The 22,403-nt window shown below is 38.3% G+C and overlaps 1 gene segment (V, D, J or C); it reads right to left on the bottom strand.

The window, feature by feature from the left end:
- Positions 1-16,766: 16,766 nt before the first annotated feature.
- LOC137098529 (M1-specific T cell receptor alpha chain-like) overlaps positions 16,767-22,403 on the bottom strand; it is a 37,425-nt gene continuing 31,788 nt past the window's right edge. The window contains 4 exon segments of the C gene segment in view: positions 16,767-17,155; positions 18,714-18,821; positions 18,906-18,947; positions 19,042-19,248. Of these exon segments, the coding sequence occupies positions 17,154-17,155; positions 18,714-18,821; positions 18,906-18,947; positions 19,042-19,248 (359 nt within the window).

The following is a 22,403-nucleotide window of genomic DNA, read 5'->3' as shown; positions in this document are numbered from 1 at the left end:
TGTAGAAACTGTTACTATTAGTTAAAAATGAGTTGACAAAATACAATTGCAAAACTCCTGGTGTTCCTAGCTAACACAAGTTCATCATTTAATGTTCACTGATTAAATCTGACAAGTGAATCAAAGGACTGAAAAAAATTCTCTTTATTCATTACTACCTCACATCTTACCATATACAACTAGCCTTATCATAAACTCAAAGTTAGCACTGCAGAGACCGTCTACGTCAGAGGTGCCCACACGTTTTTGGCTTGGGAGCTACTTATAAAATGGCCAATTAAAAAAAATTATCTACCTACTATAAAACTACAAAACATATTTATTTATGGATATGTTGAGAATTCTTTATGTGCACAATATATGTTGGTGTAGCTTGCGTAACTACATGAACCCATATTGCACAATACAACTCTGTACATTTTGTCATCACCTTACTCTGATGACTTACACTGAACACAAACAGCCAGGGATGCATAGTCCAGACAGTAGCTGCTGATAACCAGCCTCAAGCTGAGATTTTAGTTCCGTCACCCTTCTTCTTCTCAGCTCGCTTTTCAGAGGGAAGTCCGTGTCGTAGTTTTTATGAACAGTCCGAAAATGCCTTCACATTTCCCTTCTTTGGTATAGCGATGACTGACTGACAGATGAGGCAAACGCACTTCGAAAAAAGTCCACCTCCCACTCTGTATAAAAGTGGTAAGTTTTTGATTTCTTACTTTGTCCAGCTCCCCACACTCATTTTAATACCCTTTAAGTTTAAAAGAAATAAATTGGAGGCTCTCGCTAGCTTGCTAGAGTTAGAGAATTTCTCCTTCTCTTCTAACTCACATCCTACCTGTGGGGCATAACCACTCACAACATTGAACATCACCCCTTCAATTTCCAGCTTCAGACTCAACCTGTCTGATACGGTTTTCACCTCAGGAACATTCCTCACAAACTCCTCTTTCAGGATAACTCCTACTATTTCTCCTTCTATGTGACCCATGGTAGAACAACTTGAACCCTGCTCCTAAGCTTCTAGCCTTGCTACCTTTCCACCTGGTCTCCTGGACACACAGTATGTCCACCTTCCTTCTCTGCATCATGTCGATCAACTCTCTAGCCTTCCCTGTCATAGTACCAACATTCAAAGTCCCTACTGTCAGTCCTACATTCTTAGCTTTCCTCTTCTCTCTCTGCCTACGAACACACCTTCCTCCTCTTCTTCTTCGTCTTCGACCGACAGTAGTCCAATTTCCACCGGTACCCTGTAGGTCAACAGCACCGGTGGCGGTCGTTGTTAACCCGGGCCCCGACCGATCCGGTATGGAAGTCTTTGTCACGATTCGCATTTTTAATTTGTCATGTGTTTTACGTCGGATGCCCTTCCTGCCACAACCCTCTGCATTTATCCAGACTTGGGACTGGCACAAGAAGACACTGGCTTGTGCCCCCTTGCGGTTGCATTCCCTATGTTAGTTAAACTAATAACTTGAAAGGGTAAAATTCAAAATTCTTCAGTTTTTGGTTTGCAGCTACCCACTGTGCACCACTTAAAATAGCATCCATTATCTGTCACCACTTATTCTATTTGTGTTGCAGGGGGGCTCGACCCTATCCCAGCTGTCATCGGGTGAGAGGCAGGGTCCACCCTGGACAGGTCACCAGTCTGTCACAGAGAAACATACAAAGACAAACAACTGTTTCCACTTTCACACCTACAGGTAATTTTAGATTCACCAATTAACCTAACTTGCATGTTTTTGGACTGTGGGAGGAAACTAGAACACCCGCAAGAGGAGAACATGCAAACTCCACACAAAAAGGTAATGGGTGACTGGGGCACAAACCTGCAACGTTCCGGCTGCGAGGGGGCAGCACTAACCACTCCACCGTGATGTCCATCAAAAGACATGTCACGCAGTAATCTCTGGAAATAACAGGTTGGATTTGGTTTTCTTACCTTGTTATCCTCAGTGATGAAGCGATCCGATGTCAATATCTTGTAACTTATTTTTGCATACGTTCAGATGTGCTCACAAAAGGCAAAAATGTAAACTTCTTGTGATTTTGGTTAGTAGCAATGCAGCTGTTGGAGATTTAGTTTTGAATTAGAAGAATTTTATCCAAAAATGGAACCAAACGGCTGTGAAATTATCAGTTTTAAATTAAATTCCACACGTATTTCTTCCTGGTTGGTTCTTGGCCTATAGTTAGACCAGCTCCTGTGGGGCTGGGGTCATTTAAAAGGATCAGATTTTGCAAACTTGTGAGCAACTAGCAGCTGCTATTTTATTAAATTACAAATAACAAAAACAGCTTTGTCTAATCTCTATGTTTTTAGCTATAGATTGTTATATATAGTTATTATAATAAATGTAGTAATATTTTAACATTAGTGCCATTATTCAGTTCCAGTTGAAACTATATCAGTAAGAAAATAAGGTGGAGAAAACCTGAAAGCACAGTACAAACCAGCCGAGCAGCAAAGTGTGAGGACGGATCCGTTTCCTCCCACACAGTCATGTTATAATGTGAGGATCCATTTATGGCATATTGTCGGTGAATATTAAATTACCGTGAGCATAAACTGCTTTGTCTCATACCCGTCACATCTCCAACATCGTTATTTTAACTGTTACGTTCATTAAAAGCATTAGTTCATTATTTTAAAAAAGTAGAAAACCTCAACGCAGTAACGCACCGTAAACGAAACCATGCAGGAAGAAGTTCGGTAACACGCTGAGACAATTAGACCACCCGCTTCAAAACGAGCTAATTCGGGTTTTTCTCACCTTTCAGTCTTCAGTTTTCCAGCAGCGTGTGCTAGCATAGCCTTACCGTTAGCGTTAGCATGAACTCCGGAACGTAATGAGCGGGTTCAGCAGACTGTGAGATCCAGACGAGTAAATCCATCAACTTTCCAAAGCCACAAAGTTCCTTTATTAACGATGATCCTCTTCCACAGCTGCTGCTGTTTATTATCGATTTTGTATTCGATGTAACACGGTGTCCTCCAGACTGACAGTTGGTGACGTACACGGTCCTGTTTGAATCAGCCAATCACGTCACGTGGTTCTTCTCCTAAGCGTGAAGAGGTGGAAATTAAAAACTCACCAGGCTTTTATTCATTTGTCTAATTGTGTCTGAGCGGTGATTTCAAACTGAGGACTTAGAAATTGAGGAGCTGGACTCTCAGTTGTGTCAAAATTCTGAATATTTAATATAGTTTGTAGGTAAACATTTGAATGCAGGCATGACATGTGATAATGTAGTAAATACTTTTTAAACGTGTTTTTCCTGCGAATTTTTATTTTTCAACGCTTTTACTGAAGTTGTTCATTTTTTTAAATGGCCAAAAACAAATCCTAACACCAAACACAGGAAAATAAATATACCAAATGCAAAGTACCAACAAAAAATGTTTCTATAATGACGGTATGGGAACTTACACAACAAACACCTGATCACAGTGATTAATGTTGTGTCTTTGAATATTTGACTAAACTGGAGGAATTTCTATGGACAAAAAAACGGTTCCAGTTTGCCGTCTGGTGTAAATATTAGGGTAGAATATTAAATATTGATAATAAACATAATTTATTGTATTGTTTTGCAAGGCAAAGACAGTTGTTATTCTGGAAGCAATGACTTGTCCTGAAGTCCATTTCAGCAATGCAACAGTACATTTCATTATCCATTCATTCCATTGTCCATCCATTATCTGTACCTGCTTATCCTGTGCAGGATTGTGGGGGAGCTGAGGTCTATCCCAGCTGTATTAGTGCAAGAGGTGAGGTACAATCTGGACATGCATGTCTTTAGACTGTGGGAGGACACAGGAGAACATGCAAACTCCACACAGACAGACTGCAGAGGCAGCACTAACCATTCAACACTATGCTGCCATGACAGCATTTGTTTACAATTTTAAATAAAGTCTGTTAAATCAGGGATTCCTGCACTACTCAGTGCATGTTACCTGCATCAAGCGTGTTCAGCTACAACACAGTGTTACCATTACACCCAACACAATGAAATGACTTTGAGAGGTGGTTCAGAGTATCCAGAAGCTGCAGCTACAACCTCATTACCCACTTTTGCATCTTCATTATGCATAAAGGCATAAACTCACATGTTAACTGCTTCATTGGATTTATTTGTGTGTCACAGTTCCTCAGAAAAGCCACATGATGGCGCTGGTGTCACATGTAAAGCAAAGCTGCAGTGCCGCAGGATCAGGGCACATGACGCCTGTTACCAGCTGAAACTGAGCAGAGACAGATAACGTGAACAACCTGCTGCAGCTGGACAGAACAGACTCCATCAAAGTGTTTTTATTGTTATTGTTATTATAGTTACTTTATGTTTTTGTCGTCTAATATGTTTAATATAGCCACTACTTTCTCTCAACAATAAATAGTGGAGGGCAGAAGAAGAATTGGCTGAAGATGGGCATAATGCCAGATATAACTCCAGGCTCACTCTGTGTCTGCTGGTTCATACTGTAACAATATCAGTGAATTTAGGGACGTCAGCCACTGCAGGACAGTATGATTAAAAAAAGCCTTGTCCAGCTTATTGTCTGATGTGTATAATGACACTGTCACAAACCAGATCTTGGTCTAAGTTGAATTCTGGCACAAACTGCTAACATTGCATGAAGAAAGAGGGAAAGTTAGGTCAACAAATACTTACATACATACATACATCTTTCCAGTTCCTGTGAATGTGATACCTCAGGAAAACTGGAGGACTTCTTCAATTTTGGCACAAACCAATGGACTCAACCATCCAAGCAATTTGTATGCTTGAGTAGTGGCAATGGAAGAAGTAGAGCTAACTCCTCCCCTCCTCCATCGGTCCTGCACCACCTTATAATCTCTAAAACAAACCATGTGAAGCAGCAGTACTGCTGCCTTTGCAGTTCGGACTATGACATAAATCTCTGGCAGATCTGTTTGTTTGGTTTTTCTTTAAGAATCTACTGTGTGAGTCTCTGTGCTTGTGCGTTATTGGTTTTAATTTTATCCTGTAGTTGTGAGGTTTTCTTACTGTGTTACTATGATTGTTATCCAAATACTTACTTCTGCTCATGCAGAACCTTGTAACCCTGTGAAGAAATAGACAGTGTCAATAGAGATTCATTGAATATAATTTATTTCTAGTGGTCCATCCTGTTGAATGACCTTTTAAGTCCCCTTATTCACACATTAACAGAATATGTCTGATCTTTCAGCAGGAAGCCTTTGTTTTGAGGATATCTACTGTATTTTGTTGCTCTGTTTTGTACATGACATGTAAGTATGTCCATCCAGGAGGAGACATCGCTCTCAAACAATAAAGTCTTTTTTGCAAATAATGTAATTGAAGTGTGTAGGGACCAAGACTGTTGTAAAGGCCTTACAGGCAGTTTTGTGATCGTATATAAGGTTCCATCAAACTTAAATGTTGATTTGGGTTTGAGGTAAGACCCCATATTAAGATACATATTAACATATTAAGAACTTTAATTAAAAGAGATCAGAGTAAATCTGAGAACATCATTAAAAGGGTTATTTGTGATTGTTACAGGTCCAAACCCAAGCTGGTAAAACAATCACCAATTTATTGATTTTATTTATATAAAAATAACTCATATTTAATTGTTCCCGATGAACTTTTTGTTTCCAGAAGTCAAAACCAAAGAGCCTTCATCTATCACACACCAGAACGTACCTGCATCATTCAGGACTTGATGGTTTGGGAGTAGAAGTTCATGTAAAAAGCCACAGGATGGCAGTGGTGCCACATCCAAAAACTAAGAAGAAGGTCTGTAGAGCACCACCTACAGGACACAGGAGGCCTGACAGCTGCCACCATGTGGGCTGACAGTGGCTGTTGTCGAAGCATCTGCAAACTGCTGCAGCTGGACTGTCCCAGCCCTGTAAAATGTGTGCTGTGAAATATGATCCTCACCATGTGACAACAGTTATATCATCTCATATTGTTATAAAATGATTGGCACTTTGGAATTTTCTGAAGATATGATAGAGAATTAACAGTAGCATTAGCATAATATTCCACACATTATTGATGTTATTTTACAGTTAAATCAGAGGCTCAGGTGTTTGAGATGTTTGTGTGCAGAGTATATGTTGGTCAAGTTGAGCATCTCCTGGACTCAAACACGTGTTTTGTCCTTTTGACTTATGCTGACAAACAGTTAACAGCAAATCCTGAACATTAAGTATATCAGGCCAATTATGCCAGATTCTGCTTAAAGCTTCAAACAGCTCATAACCAGTCAGTCAGTTTCCCTTTAGTCATTTTATTTCATACCCACACACACAATCATAGAAGATCACTGTCTACAAACCAACAAAAAGCTCATTATTCAGTCATTCTTGCAACACAACAGTTTCAATATGACACAAGGCCAGTTCCAGTTCTTGGTCTGCACAGAGGCCTGACCTAAGCCTCATCCAAAACCTTCTGGAATGAACTGGAACTCTGACTGTGAGCCACCATCATCAGTGCTGGGCCTCACTCATGCTCTTGTGTCTGAGTGGCTGCAAATCACTGCAGCATGAGGAGAAAATGTTCAGTTTCTTCTTCTCAGTTGATCACAGATGAAAAGCTGATGATAATATGTGTTTGAAGCTGCTCTGATCTTTCAGATGTGACCTGAAAATACATGCATACATAAGAGAGCGGTGTGGTGACCCCGGGCCACATGTCCAAGTTTCCCCTCTATCTAAAATGATCTTACAGTATGTTACAAACATTTATTCAATGTTTTTATTATGATTATGATGTGTTACCTTAGGGAAACATACATATTTAAAAAATATATATATATTCATGTTGTTAGTTTAATATTGTCCCAAACTTCCTGAAAGTATAAAACACCTTCAGCTGCTGGTTGTTGGTTTTTTCCACCACGTGTTGGAAATATTCTGAGGTCATGTTGTTTCTTCTCCTCTGCTGCTGGCGGATGTTTGCTGCAGTCTGACCTGACCTCAATCTGCTGCAGCCTCGTTTACTTCTTCCTGAACCCTGTGCACATCGTGCTGCGCTCTTCCTGTCGGCGGTGAAGCTGCAGAAAACAACAAACAAACAAACAAACAAACTGTGGCACAGGTCACACGGGGCTGAGGTCAAACTCGGCCTCCAGCCTCAAACAAATAGGCAACAGTAACATTTACAGATACAAACATGCTGAATCCCTGTACATCATTACATTACATAACTTTAGAACAAATTATTAAAGAGCAGTGTTTGGTGAACTACTCTTTACTGACTTGCTTAATTGCAAAGCTGTTTTTTGTAAAGAACCAAATCACTTAGTTCCTACATCATTAGTTTTTTGGGCCGTCGTCCTGTGTGTTTATGTTCACAGACTAAATTAAGTTAAAGATATTCACATCATGCAAACACTCAATAATGTTATGTTTCCTAAAACTGACACAGAGACGTCCTGCAGCAGGGAGAAGTCCTGAAGAGGGTTCTGGGCAGTTCCTTGGTCTCTGTGAAAAATATCTAGACGCTGCCGTGTGGGTTGTGAATCCTACTGAATGAAAATATGCAGGCTACAGGGGCCCAACAGTAAGTCTGAGGGTCCCCAAACAGATCTGACATAAACACAAGAAAGGTGAAAAGAAATAGAGTTGCAAAATCCAAAGCCTGAGAGGAGTCAGTGCCTAAAGTTTAGCTTATACACTGACTGTGTCCTTTGTACAAACTGAACTAGGGGAAAATTCATGTGATGTTTGATGAACGTTGTCTTTGTGGTTTGAGCACTGGGTGTATTACTGTATTTAGCTTTTAAACTCTTAAATGCACATGTTAAACCAGATACATACACTCACTGGCCACTTTATTAGGTACACCTGTGCAATTTAATACAATCCAATAGAGCAGCTATGTCATGAATTCCACTTTTTCAAAGTTATAATTTCTCATTTTTAGGTTAAAAATGTCAGAAAGGTGATTATTCTACTCTCTGTTTATTACTGAGGTCAAAGTGGGTGGTGGAGTCGTACTGCAGTGCATTTAAAGAATAGGTGGCTCTAAACTTTTGGCCACCTTTTTTAAATGAATGAGTAATAATTTACTGTTTTTCTTTATGTTTTTTTTCTTGAAAACCAAAATAAACACAATTTTAAAAACAGGGTGAAAAACATTTAATTATCTAAAAAACACCAACATAAACCAAATTGATCCAACAGAAGATTTCACCAAAGGGTCACATGATCCAAATCTGGATCCAAACTAAAAGCATGATTTGTTTTAATGTCTGTTTTTCAGCCACTGAAACATTTCACCCTGTCATCAGGGATCCAACCTCGATGAAATGATTCTGTGACAAAAATACTTCACTGACCCCAACTAGTACTAACTTCCACTTCCTGTATACATTTCCTCTAAATTGTATTAAAAACTACTTTTTAAAGCATAAACTGGAATTAAAATCGGGTTTTTGTTCCTAATATTATTACTTAAATTTAACCTTTATCTGACATCTCATTTTAAGTGTAACGCTGCAAAAATAAAAACAAATAATAAAAATAAGATCATAAAGTAGGTTAAGCATTCAAGTGTTATGTACACATTAGTACATAAGTAACAACACACTGACATCATATTATAGATAATAATAATAATAATGTAAACCTGTAAATACAAATAAATAAATAGTACAATATGTGTTAAATCAGGAAATTGTCACTTTTACAACTTTTACATTCCCCACAATATTTCTCTTGCACAGAGAACAGATGCTGGTCTGTTATTATGAATAGAAATATATGAATGCAAGTGAAAAAGAACTGGTAACTATTTTTTTATTTAGGTCTTATATATATTTATTTGGGTCTTAGCACTGCCCCACCTGTGCATCTAAAAGGAAACTATTAGTACTGCAAAGCTCGGCCATGTAATTACCTGTTGTCACTTGTTATTTGGCTTTGTATTTTGGAGCTGATTTTTTTTTTTATAATTTTATTTTACTCAAAATTAGATGGAGGCAGAAGATTTCCTGTGGCGACCCCTGAAAGGGAACAGCTGAAAGGTAAAGAAGAAACATTGTAAAATTGTGCTTAACCTCTTAAGACCTGAGCTCTAATTTGTGTAATTGTCCATATACGTGGCCAAGAGGTCTCAGTTAAGTAGAATTAACTACTATGGACCCAAAATGTGATGTACACGCATGTGGACGGCAGGTTCTAAGATGTTAAATATAAAACAAAGCAGAACAAACCTCCTTAAAAATACAGGAAACAAAATCAACAAAACCAACTAATAGGGCAGGTGGTAAGGGATCATGAGGAGCTGAAGAGTCCTGAAAAAATGAAATGTGAGAAATCAAATCTTCTGTGTTTCACAAAATCTTTGAAAGACCAGAATAGACACATGTATTATTTAAGTCAGTGATGTCTGAGCTCATGTTTTAACACTACGTCTGATATTGGTTCTTATTATCTTTTTGCAGTTTCTCATTTCACTCTTATAACGAGTGTAACATTAGAGGAACACAAAGATTAGTCAGCAACGTTAGAAACATTCAGAAATACTCTGATATTAAGAACAAAGAACTTAATATTTGGTGCAGCGAAGATTTGTTGTCTTATTGCAGCTTCAGGCCCTGAGCAGGTGTTTGTGCGTCCACCTGCTTCTGTAGGTCACACCTGAACATGTGAGGTAAATATTTCAGGACATTTCTATCAGCGAGGAGCAGCGTGACCTGCTTCGCTCATGGTTTATATTTAGGCCTCTGATCTGTTTTCTCACGCTGCTTCTGAGGCCACACCTGATAATGCATCTTCACCACCTGACCTCGATTCCCCGCCCACACACACACACATCCTGTCCCAGCAGGCTTTGAGGCAGAAACCGCCGCCGCCCTCGTCTGTGACGCAGGCGTTTTCGTGCAGCTCGATCACAGCGAGCGACCACATCCTGTGGAAACAGTGAGGCAGAAGATTTTCCAGCAGCAGCAGCCAATCAGATCGCAGACACAAACACCCCCACAGAATCACAAGTCATCATTGAAACATTTGAAATGATTATTTCTGTGTATACACAAACACTATTCACATGTTAGTCTGCCTCTTTTTCTTTTTATGATTTATATGTTCTAATTAAACTCCAAAGGTTTTGTGAACACTGATAACGAGCTTGTGACTCTCCAGACCAAATATACCAGAATGCACAATATGTTTAAAAAAACCCTGTCTGTATTTCCCAGTGGGGTGAATGTTGACACCTGGAAATGTCAAGATGTTTCAAATCACAGGTCATTTCACTTTAAATTAAATTATTAAATTATTAAATTTTGAGTTAGTTTTTTATAGTTTTGTCCATAATGTGATGACAACCAGAGCTCAGTCAGATCGGGCTGGATTGTGAAATGAATGAAACGTCTCACGGCCTCACATGAAGGAAGATCTCAACCGTTTCTACCAACAACAGTCAATCTGAGCTTCTTTCTTTGACCATTTCATCAGTGAAATGGTCACGTTTATGCACATTTATGCAAATACACTACGTGGACAAATGTTTTTGGACAGCAGAACATTCCCTCGACATTCTGCATAAAGAGTATCAAATCCACTGATTTCACTGTTTCTATGAGGTCACATTTCTTAATGGAGGAGGCTTTGTGCACAAGAGCGTTGTCACTAGAACTCTGAGGCCTGAATCAGTGAAAGCAAAAGTATGTGAGCTGTCCACATGTATAGGCCTCATGGCCTGGCAGTTATGTTTGACATGATTGTAGTGATGTTTTAGTTCGACCAAGGAAGTGGGTGTAAAAGGTAAAATTAGAACATTGCAGCAAGACGTCCTCCATCCCACACTGAGTCTCATTAGTCTGAAGGTGGTGCTGCAGCAGTCCTCCATCACAACCAAGATGCCTTGATATTAATAACTCCATCATCTGCACATATAATTCACTTAGTTTAGTGTGTATATATTTCATTTTAAGGAATAGTTTTACTCATTAATGAATAAATGTTTCATCAGAGCGAATGTTTCTCAGGACTGAGCTCCCACATACAAAACTCTGAATTTACAACTTCTGTTTCTGTGGAAGTGTTCCAACAATTTTGTCCACATCTGTAGATACATCTGTGTGTATCTACATGCGTATGAATGTTGACTGCAGTGTGCTGATATTAACACGTAATAGGCCACAGAGGACGTGCTGTTCCTGAATGCAAAGGTTCAGGTTACCACTGACCATCGCATGGTAAAACCATGACCTGGACTGTTAAAAATAAACTTTAGATTTTCTCTGAGAACATTTATCTCCCGAAACGTCCTTTGAATTCAGGTTCAGACTCTGCAGAGACGTCAGGACTGTGATCACAGTGTTCTCTGTCACCATGGACTGAAAGATTCTTAAATCTCCTAAAACATCAGGGATCATTTTACTGTAGATGTTATTTCAACAGCAAATGTTAAACTCATCTGGTCTCATCTTTTCCTGGCTTCCAGATGAATGAGTATGAGGACTCTACACCTACACACATTTCTATTCTATTCTATAGTAAAACCTGATGGTGACCACTGTCAGCAGAAAGAGCGTCTCTGTTGTATTTAGGTGAATAAAATGTGTCAAGGACGTGGAAATAGGCAGCACAAACCCATGGTGCTAATAGACTCAGATGTTTGGGCTGGACACTGTCGATGGTCCGTGACACTAACAATACACACAAAAAGTGATGTTAGTCTTCAAACGTACCTTTAGTGTGAAGAAAAACCGACACAAAAACGTAGCGTCTATGTCAGGAACACAGCTACGAGAACCAAATCCTGGTTCTTCTTCCTGAATGAATGTGTGACCTCTGACCTCTGCATTGTGTACATCTGTGTTCATAAAATATCAAGGTTAACATACACATTTCTAATGTGAGGGGAAATTCAAATATATAATGTGAAGATAAATTCCACATATGGAAATATTAAAATGAACACACTTTGGGATGGTGCCAGTGGAAAACAGGTGGAGTGGAAGTGGCTGAGACACACACACACACACACACACAGCTGTGCATTCCCTCTGTGGGTTTCACCAGTTTCCACTCAGTCTGGTTGAGTAACGTGGAAGTGCTGACACACATTCTGTGATGATGACTGTTGTGATTCTAAAGGATCTGAATGATTACGTTTCTAACTGTAAAGAGGAGACGTTCACCACAGTCACATCAGCTCAACCTCTGCACTGTTTCTAATTTTCTTTGGGCGAAAAAAAAGTCAGAATGAAGAGAAAACAAATTAGTGACTCACAGGACTGAAGTAGTTCACAGTTCATTAAAACCAACAGGTCTTTACTTGTGAGGTACAGCTGTAAATCCAACTGTTTAATACAGGACACCTGCAGGACTGCTGCTCTGGGTTTAAGTCATAAGTTTAATCAAACAATAATTTCCAGTCTCAGATTTATGGCCTGAACCTTCAGTTACAGAAGGACGTGTTTGGATGTAAACTATCCTCACAGTCTCTGCATCATCACTCACAAACATCAGTATTAGTCCTGCATGTGGACCCATACCATGATGAAGCCAGTGCACACAGGCAGAGATCAGCATTCAGGTGGTTGAGGAGCACAGAAAACAGAACCTAAGTACCTCTAAAAGTGGGAATTTACAAACCCACTAAACCAAATTGTTCAAAGATTCAAGATTCAAAGTGTTTATTGTCATATGCACAGATAGAACGCATGTTTCCCTGTACAATGAAATTCTTACTTTGCCGTCCACTCTAAATGTCACACAGTAAGTAAAATGAGAATTGATGGTTGTTCTTGTGTCTCCACTTAAACTCAACTCTTACACAACAAATTCAAAGGTGCCAGGGTTTAATGCACCTGTCTCTACCCCTGTGCGAAGGCTTCATTCAGGTATTTTATTTTAATTATCACAAATAATAAGTGCAGCTCTAATGTTCCCAGACTGAAGTGGCACCTCTCCACACTCAGGACTCAGGTCTGAAAGTGCTGCACTAAATCAGGCAGTGACAACATTTGTCCTGATAAATATAAAAAAAAATAATTGAGGTCTGTCAACATAACTTATAACCGAAGTGAGACGAAGATACTTCGTTATTTTCCACATTTGTGTGTAGTTTTTATTTGTTGTTTCCAACAAATAACCCTGAGCAGTTCACATCAGACCAAGATTTAACTGTTCTCCCTTTGAAGGTCAGAAACCTAAGATGGCCGACACAAAAACACAGCTGTGAGCAGACACAAAAGCACTCTCTTATCTCTGCACTGCTGCTGGATTTTGTGCAGCGGAACAAACAGGAAACCACAGCGAGAATCGCAGCTCGCTCCTCGCTCAGCAGCTCTGCCGATCACAAACACCGATTACAGTCCCGTCTGCTTTATTCACTTCTTATTACATGTGATGTTATCAGCATGTGGCAGGATTCATCATTAATACACAACAAGTGAAGAACAACACACTAAATGATTTAAAATGCAGCAAATCAAACAGAGAGGAGCGATTCTTTCCATCTGACTGATGTGCAGTTACTGTGCTGATAATGTCCTCAAATGGCTCAGTGAACAGCTTTAAACTAACACCAGTGTCGTTGTCTCGTCAGTGCAGACACTCTGAATGGGCAACTAATGAGAGTGAAGACTTCACAATGTCCTAGTCCTTGATCTCAATAGAACTACAGAAGAATAAAGATGCAAACCAAACCAAACCAATCATCTCACACTTTCTAAAAATTCAGTGATGACCAATATTTTTACGTGAGCAGAGAAATTATGAGAAAAAATGTGCATGTGAAGGTCCGGCAAACTTTTTTGTGTGAAAGTGTGTAATAAAAATCTTGTGTATTTAAAAGTCTTTGTCCTGTGACTTGTACAGAAAGTTGAGTGAGCTGATCTCAGTGAGGGACCATGGACCACAGCTTAGAAGAACACGGTACAGGTTGAACTGAGTGATCGTAACTTTAGGAAGTAAATGAGTGGATGTGTTTTTTGAATGAATGAAGCCTTGTGAGTTGTCAAGAGTGTGACAGTCATAAAGTTTGTAGGACACTCATCCCAAAGGCCCCAGTTCAACTCCAGAGTCCTGGCTGTGGTTAAGTTCAGGCAAGAAAACTACTTAACTTTTTTCTCAATTCTCCAGCCTTTAATGTTTCCCTTACCCCAAATAGCTGCTGTCATTGTCTAAACCATAAAATGATAAAATGATGCAGTAGTGACAAACATTTTATCAACACATCAGCAGGTTGTTCTTTATGGTAAATGTCAGTGTGTCGTCATTATGTTCACACTGAATGTGATGTGGTTATAATGAAGTTTCCCAGAAAAACATTTGTGGTTGTTGTGTACTGTGTGTGTGTGTGTGTGTGTGTGTGTGTGTGTGTGTGTGTGTGTGTGTGTGCGTATGTGGGGGGAGCTGCCTGTAAAATGTCATTAAAATATTATTACTAGTTCAACACAGACCTATAATGTCCCTAATGTCCGTTTCTATGTGGATGACACAGTGTTTTCGGTTTTCAGTCTTGATATTTGCTGTGATGAAACACAATTAAAGGATAATTTGTGAGTCTGCTTATCATTTTACTTCAGCACATCTTTTCATCTGTTAGCTCAGAATAACTACAGGCCTCTGCCCAAACGCTGCAGACAGGTGTGAACTTTGTGCAGCTAATGTGTGGTTTGCAGCCATTGTTCTCTGCCCTAGTTTCCTGTGTCTTTCTAGACTGTCAGCTGTAAAATAAAGGCAAAATACCAAAATATGTTTTAAAGATGTTTATGCAAATGAATGGAGAAAAATAGGAAATTATTGGCAAAAATGTTCAACACTTTTAATACCATGCTGGTATGTTAGTCATTGAAGACTGATACAAAGTGACTTCCCTGTGTTTGGCTGCTTCCTGTAAACCGTCAGTTTCATACACTGATGTTACAGTTTGACTCATCGCTTCAAACAGAAAACACACCAACTCACAATTTAATAGAAAACAACTAGTGACACGGTAGCTGGTTTACTGGTCACATGACCACAGGGTTAGGGCCCTAACCCTAACACCTTTACATTCAGTTCCTTTTCTGTCTGTTTTTATATTCTGATGAAGTGTGGAAACTTGATTTTGGTTATTTAGTCAAGGATTTGGATCATAAGAGAAGTAGGAAGCTGGGTTTAATGATACAAAATAAAATACTATTTTAGGATACTTCAGCAGATAGTGTGTTTCCAACAGTGGTGGATTCATTCCTGTGTCACAAAGAGCAACGTTACAGCAGGAGATTGATGCTAGAAAAGTGACACTGTTCATCATCATGTCTACACTCACTGAAGCCTCTGACTTTGCCTCTGTTACTCTAAACGGACATTAAGACAATAACAGCCGTGTTGGTCATTTATTGCAAAACATGACACAACACAAGCTCCCAACAAGAACTGTGGATCCCTCAGTGGCCAGTGAGCTGTGGTCTGTCGGGACAGCAGAACAAAGTGATTTCCCTCTGGATTTGTTTATGTCTTGAATTTTGGATGTTTAAGTCAATTTTAAGTCTCCTTCAGAGGCACCTGATTGAATTCTGTTTTCTGAATTCTGTAGGAGACAAATGTAAGCAAAACAGTGGCAACAAAAGTACTGTAACATACTGTTTTCTGCATGAATTGGCCTTAAATGTTATCACCGAAATCACAGATATCAACAAGCACAATATTTCTAAGCTAATGAAACCCAAACAGTCCTGATCCTTCACATCTCACACCCTTTAAACTAGTGATGGTGGAAAAACACTGGAAATCTTATGTCACTAAACATCAACTGGAGTCAGGTGATGGCAAACCTGGAGTCCAGTCAATGAATTGAGGTTTAGGTAACTTGACTTATAAAAACACCACAATGGTTTCATTGTCTATTTACATGCAGCAGCAGCTGATGTGATCACAAAGAGAAATCTCAGTGAACCTATGATCAAGCTGGAAGAAGTCACAGACAGGGGCGGTAGCTCAGTTGTTAAGGCAGTCATCCACAGACCACAGGGTCAGTGGATCGATCCCCGGTTATGTGTTGAGGTGTCCTTGGGCAAGACACTGAACCGCAAGTTCCTCTTGGTGGTTCAGGTGAGCACCTTGCATGGCCACTGCTGTCGGTGTGTGTGTGCAATTGGGTGAATGGGAATTAACATTGTAAAGACTAACCTCAAAGACTTCAGGCTACTCTCCATTAAAGTGTGCACCCAGCTCTAAAGACTAAAGGCTGAATGCTCAATGCGGAATAAAGGACCCTGAAGTAATAGCTAAAGGTTTGAAGGATTTACTGGAGTTGAGTCAAACAAACCTATGATCAAGCCATCACTCTTCATAAACAACATAGCAGACCACCTAGTCAATCTACAGTGGTTCTCAGAAAATGTCTTGTGGACAGAGGAAACAATTGCTTGGGAGGAACAAGCAGCTGTAGATATGGTGTCAAAGAGAAGCACACACTGTACCAACATGAAAACATCATGGTTTGGGGCCATCTGGACATGAACCACTTGCCATTGTGGTGTAGGAGTCTAAAGCTGAAGCTCAGTAGAAGCTGGGTGATGCAGCAGGACACTGACCATAAACACTGGAGTAGTTCTGTAATAGAGAATGGTCCAAAATTCCTCCTGATCTTTGTCCAGGTCTAATTCACAGATACAGGAGGTGCTTGCTTAAGGTTTTTGGTGCCAAAGGTTCAGCCAAAACACTATTGCCATCACTTGTTAGATCATGTGTTTAATGAAGACATGAATGGTCTGTAAGGCAGTGAAATAACAAATAGAGGACAACGTGAAGTATTTTTCAAATTTTATTTTAACAGTATCACAGAAAAAAATGTCACACAGCGTGTTTTTAACAAGTTATCTCCGTTTTACTGAAAGCAGATGATCAGTCTGTCAGACTGTTTAATGTAACTAATATTTACAGAGGAAAATCTCATTTATCTGAATCTCACAGACAGATTAAAAAACATTTTCAATATATGAATATCAGGGTAACTTCATACCTGTCCAGAGTATTTTACATAAGCATGTGAAACAGTATATATGTTAATATATATGATGCAGATATATAGACTGAGATGAAAAGCAGAAATAAAGCTGAGTAATAGTTCAATGTTTCATTGAGTCGATCAGAAAGTTGTTTATGAATTTGTCATCTTGGAGCAAAAGTTTCCGGAGTTTCTGAAAGATAAAAAAGAAAAAGAAAACATTAAATGTTTTAATATTATTATGTGAGATACAACAAGCATGTGTAGACTTCACATTTCTTCAGTTTCTATTTGTCTGATTTAACTGTGGATCTTTAAATTAACCCAGAAACAGATTCATCTGTAGATTACCGAAATACATTTGGTCAACAGGGAACGGGAAGGAACGTCAATGTGTGAAACCAGAGCCAAACTTTCTCATCAAGAAAAGATTAAAGTGTTGATGTTAGTTGAAACTTTCATCTAGAGAGTTCTTAAGTGTAGTGTGTTTTTATGTGTGTTCAACTCTAAAAGAAAAAGAAGTGGGATGAAACATCTTTACAATGATTCCAGTGCATTCAGTATTTCAGATGAAATCTCATTTACTTAAGAATCACACTGTTTAGTTTAGAGACTGAAATTTCTGTTTATATTTGTTTATTCAGGAATGAAGGTAAATGCTTCATCATAAAAGCACTTGACAGACAAAACAGATGCAGCTTCATGAAAGCATCAGATGTGAGCCAAAGTTTGGGAGCTGTGCTGCCTTTAGGGCTTATTACTGCATATATACAGTATCAGTGAGGTCTGATTAAAACCAGTAAACACAAATGTTAAACCTGACCTAAGCAGGAAACCTGAAAGACCTTCTGCAGTTTAGTGACAAACAGTTATGATAGATAATGACTTTGAGGTTCACCTTGGTGTTCTCCTCCACATAGTTTAGATGATCTGGATAAATGTGTTTTTTGTGTCATTGCGTAAAAGTCTTCGTGAGTTCTTCCTCTGTACTCATCTCATAAATCAGGTCCATAATAGGAACCCTGCCACCAACAAATCTTCTCCATATAGAAATACTTTCCATTAGCATATAGGACTTGTCGGACTGCTGCTGTACGTACAAGTGTCCTCGATTATGACAGCGATTTATATCTTAGTGATTGTATTTCTTTCTTTTTATTTAGTACTTTTCTCAAATGTTCACCAAGTGCATCTGAAGGCAACACTGCTTCTTAGCTTCTCCCTTTGGAAAACAGCACCTTATCAGTGAACAATAAAATCACAAAGTTGAAGCAGTTGAGGTTTTAAATAATGATTATTCTTACTTATCAACCAGTTTTTATTTCTTCATCATTTTTTCCATCAGACACCAGAAAACTGTGGAAATGGCCACAATTTATCAGTGGACAAGGTGACAACGAAACTGACCTGTGATATTTTGTTTAAAATGACTGAAATTATGAGTCATCTTTAAAAATGGTTTGATTTTCAAATGGACTGACGCAGCTCTATGGTTTAAATAATCATTTCTGTGGGTGAATTGTTGTTTACCAGAGGTGGTGTTCTGGGTTTTGTTGAGTATGACAAGAGACTGAATAAATGTGGAAATGGACGTTCTACTCAAATCATCACGGCTACATGGAAATGTTGGGTTTGCATCACATGCACTTGAGAAAATGCATGTAGAATAGTGGGATTTAAAATAAAAAGCCCGTCTTCACTAAAGGTTCATATAAGAAAGAACAGTCTCAATCACGTTGTTTTGTACTCACATTGACTGATCCACAGCCGCAACGTTATAAGGACATTGAAGACTATGGTCTTGATGAAGAGCAGCCTGAGGCCCAGTATGGTCATAGTCACAAAGTTCACCTTAGGATCTGCAAACATAGGCACCAAAATTAGACCAGCGAACCAAACTGTTATTTTTCATTTTCAATATGTTCAAATGATTTAATACCAACCTGGTGTCAGAACATCTGTGCATACTTCCTGTTTAACATCATCTGAAAGAAATCAAACAACAAATCATTAGCAGCTGTGACACATTTACTTTGTGCTATACCTGAGTGTTGTTGGGGGTTTTGGTTTCACACTTACCTGACTCACAAGTGTCATTTATAGATATAATAGCCACTTGGTTAAATACAGAGTCCCCTGAAATCCGAACAGGTGGTTGATTCTTGGATGTATTAGTAATGGGCCAAACAATGTTGGTTGCATTGTATCTGCTGAAATCAGTGGCCAGACATGCTGTGGTCCCATCATCACCTGTCACTTTGTAGTAAGACGGCTTGTCCTCTTCATCTGAAAAACATAAATGAAGGAAGAAACATGAAGACATGGTTAAATAATCCCAGCACAACTGTGTGTCCACTGGAAAAGGATTCGTCTGGGCACTTCCATGGTCTTTTCACAGTCACACATGAACAGACAAACTCACTCACAGACACACTGTGACTGAAGCACATTCGGAAACATGCGAATCACCTGCCCAGGTTTCAAACTCTTCCTCACCAAAAAGAAAATCAGCGTTACACATAATACACAGATATCCACAAATTGAGCACGGCACTGCCTGGAAACATGTGGGATCATTGTTCAAACTGCTATTTGTTACCAGCTGCTGTGAAGTTGGAGTCGGGCATTAGAAAATGTGTGTCCTGTTCACCTTAGTTTGTGACATTAAGAAGTGTTGTATTTTGGTATTGATTTGAGCAGGGTGGTTATTTAATAATGAGTGGACTTACTTCGCTGCCTGTTTTTACACAATATACATATGAGCTGTTTATATAAATTATAATATTCTTAAAATTTGTATTGTTTGTATATTTGTGTTCTCCACATTTTAAAACTTTTTTGTTAATGGAAATATGGTCCATCGCAATGAGCTAACGTTGGCTCCCTAAGGGTTTTTAGCGAGGCTCAGGTTTCTGACCAATTAGAGAAAAGCATCACTTTCTGCTTGATTAGTAAGTTTAGGAAACTGCTTACTGATTGTATTATGATAGTAATAACTACATGAAGGACTGTGCACAGCGTTGTGAGCAAAGACTTTAAATCATATGTAATATGTGACTCTTCAGTAGTTTCAGCCACAAGTACCAGCACCAAATATGAATTTATTTGCTCAATTGTATATTTTTGTCACTTTTGTGACTTTTATGGACAATTTCAGAATATTTGCTTTAAATAAAGGTTGCACTAGAAAAAATAAAGCTTTTTGCAAACTATATATAACACTGTTTGATTTGTTATTTCTTTCTCTATCAGTTTTCATGTATTGATTCTCTTGTTGAGCGTGTAAACATTATATGGAACAATTTTGCACTTACTTGTCTGAATAACAAGTTTAACTCCAGATCCAAATAAAATTGTCTTTCACACAAAAGTTTGTCTGGCAGCAAAAACAACTAAGCTGTGGACAAACTAAAACTTTAGGTAAGACGCACGTGTGGGTTTTCCTTCTTAGTTATTTGGTTTAGTTTAGTATTTAGTTTAGTTATTTCTGCAAAAATTATGTAAAATCTGTTTTTTTACATTAAGAAGTTGTGAAAGCACAGAAATCAATAATTTAGCATTTTCTTTATGAATACATCAATAATCAGTACGTCTTTGTTAGTGTTGCCAGCCAATAAGCATTTTTGAACATTAGCATTAGATTATATAACAACCTGTGTTGAAATACACCTATGAGGAAAAAGAAAATCCCTGACAGGAATTTCATGTCATTCGCTTCATTGTTTTTAGGAAGATGTTTTCTCCACAACACACACATCCAACACAAAATGTAAATTACTGTTACCAGTTCACTTACTCGACAGAATATTGACTCTGATTCCAGATCCAAATAGGATTTTGAAGTTGTTGTTATTCACACAGGAACTAATCTGGTTACAATAACCAGTGCAGTTCCACTTTACTAAACTAGTAATTTGTACTTTTAATGCAAGTCTTGGTTGTCTTGTGTGCAACTCATCATGAGTTTTGTAAATTTTTCTTTATAAGCCATGACTGGATTTATTAAACCTACAAGGTGTTTGATTTACAACCACAAACACAGGTAATTGCTGGAAAACTGATGATTGATTCTCAGTGATTAAACTCATTGTAGCATTTGTTAACTTACTGTTTTCTACTTGAAGTTTAGCTCCAGCACCAATTACGAGTCTGGAGGCTCCAGATTGTTTCGCACATTGTTGTGGTGTTGCACATTTACCACTTATCTTCTACACAAATGGATGTGATTATTTTAACTTTTAAAATCATTTTAAACAAAATGATCAAATCATTCACAGCTCCAAAATAAATTGAGTTATTTGGTGAATTCAGAGCATCTTTGGTCATGTGATACACAAATTTGTGAACTAAAGTGTGAAGAAAGATTTAAGTTGTAATATGACATATAAACATGGATCTAATATTTACACCTTCAACTTACTTGCCATGATAATTAGTTTAATTCCAGATCCAAACACTGTCTTGATGTTATTCACACACTGGTTTATCTGGCAGCAAAATCTGAGGGTTGTTTAGAAACTGTTTCTGTAATTTGATTGTATTTTTATTTCTACTTTTATTCCATGTGACTTTTACTCTAAAGAAGCTAAATGTGTGAATGTAAATGTCTTAGTTTAAAAAGAGCCAACATGCACCTGATGTACAACTTCACACTAAAATGACTCCTGCTTCTCTTTAAAGAATCTGTACTTGTACTTATAGTACTTATAGTACTAGTACACATATAATAAAAGCTCATGGTAATAAATGTGATCAAATGTGATCATTTAAACTTTTAAACAGTTTAAGTACAAGAACAGTTTCATCACTGCCTCAGCTACACAGAAAGTTCTTCATGGTCCTTATTAAAAATTAATCATTGTAAATTTAACAACCAGGTCTGTTTAATGAGCATAAACACACTTACGTGAGGACACACTAACTCTGACTCCAGATCCAAACAGGACTTTGTAGCTGTTACTATTCACACAGTAGTTTAGCAGTGATCAAAAAGTAACGCGGCTCTTTCTTTACATTATTTATCTCCATCTGATGGAGTTTGTTAATACATCAGCAAATTTACATATTGTACATGAGCTGATTTCTATTCATATTTGTGCATTTGTCTTACGCAAAACAGTTTCAGTATCTAACAAAATGTGCTGTTTATCCATTATTAACTAAACTCTCAGGTTATTTAATACTTTTATAGTGTAAATACAATGAAAAACTATTGACTCACTCAGCCACACATTTAATTTGATCCCACTGCCAAATGTAGTTTTCCATCCACTTGTCACACAGACATTTACTTCTCTCCAAAAACCTGGATGTTACTGGTTTGGATACATGCTACTACAGACCACTACTATCATTTATTGTATGTGGTTGGATTTCTGATGTTGCTGTGCAGCAATCTATTACTAAAATACTGTGTTTGTGGTTGTGTACAGGGTAATTTT

The sequence above is a fragment of the Channa argus genome, chromosome 14 (genome assembly GCF_033026475.1).
Source record: "Channa argus isolate prfri chromosome 14, Channa argus male v1.0, whole genome shotgun sequence".
Lineage (NCBI taxonomy): Eukaryota > Metazoa > Chordata > Actinopteri > Anabantiformes > Channidae > Channa > Channa argus.
The sequence above is the reverse complement of the archived record's forward strand: the minus strand, read 5'-3'. Positions and strand labels throughout refer to the sequence as shown.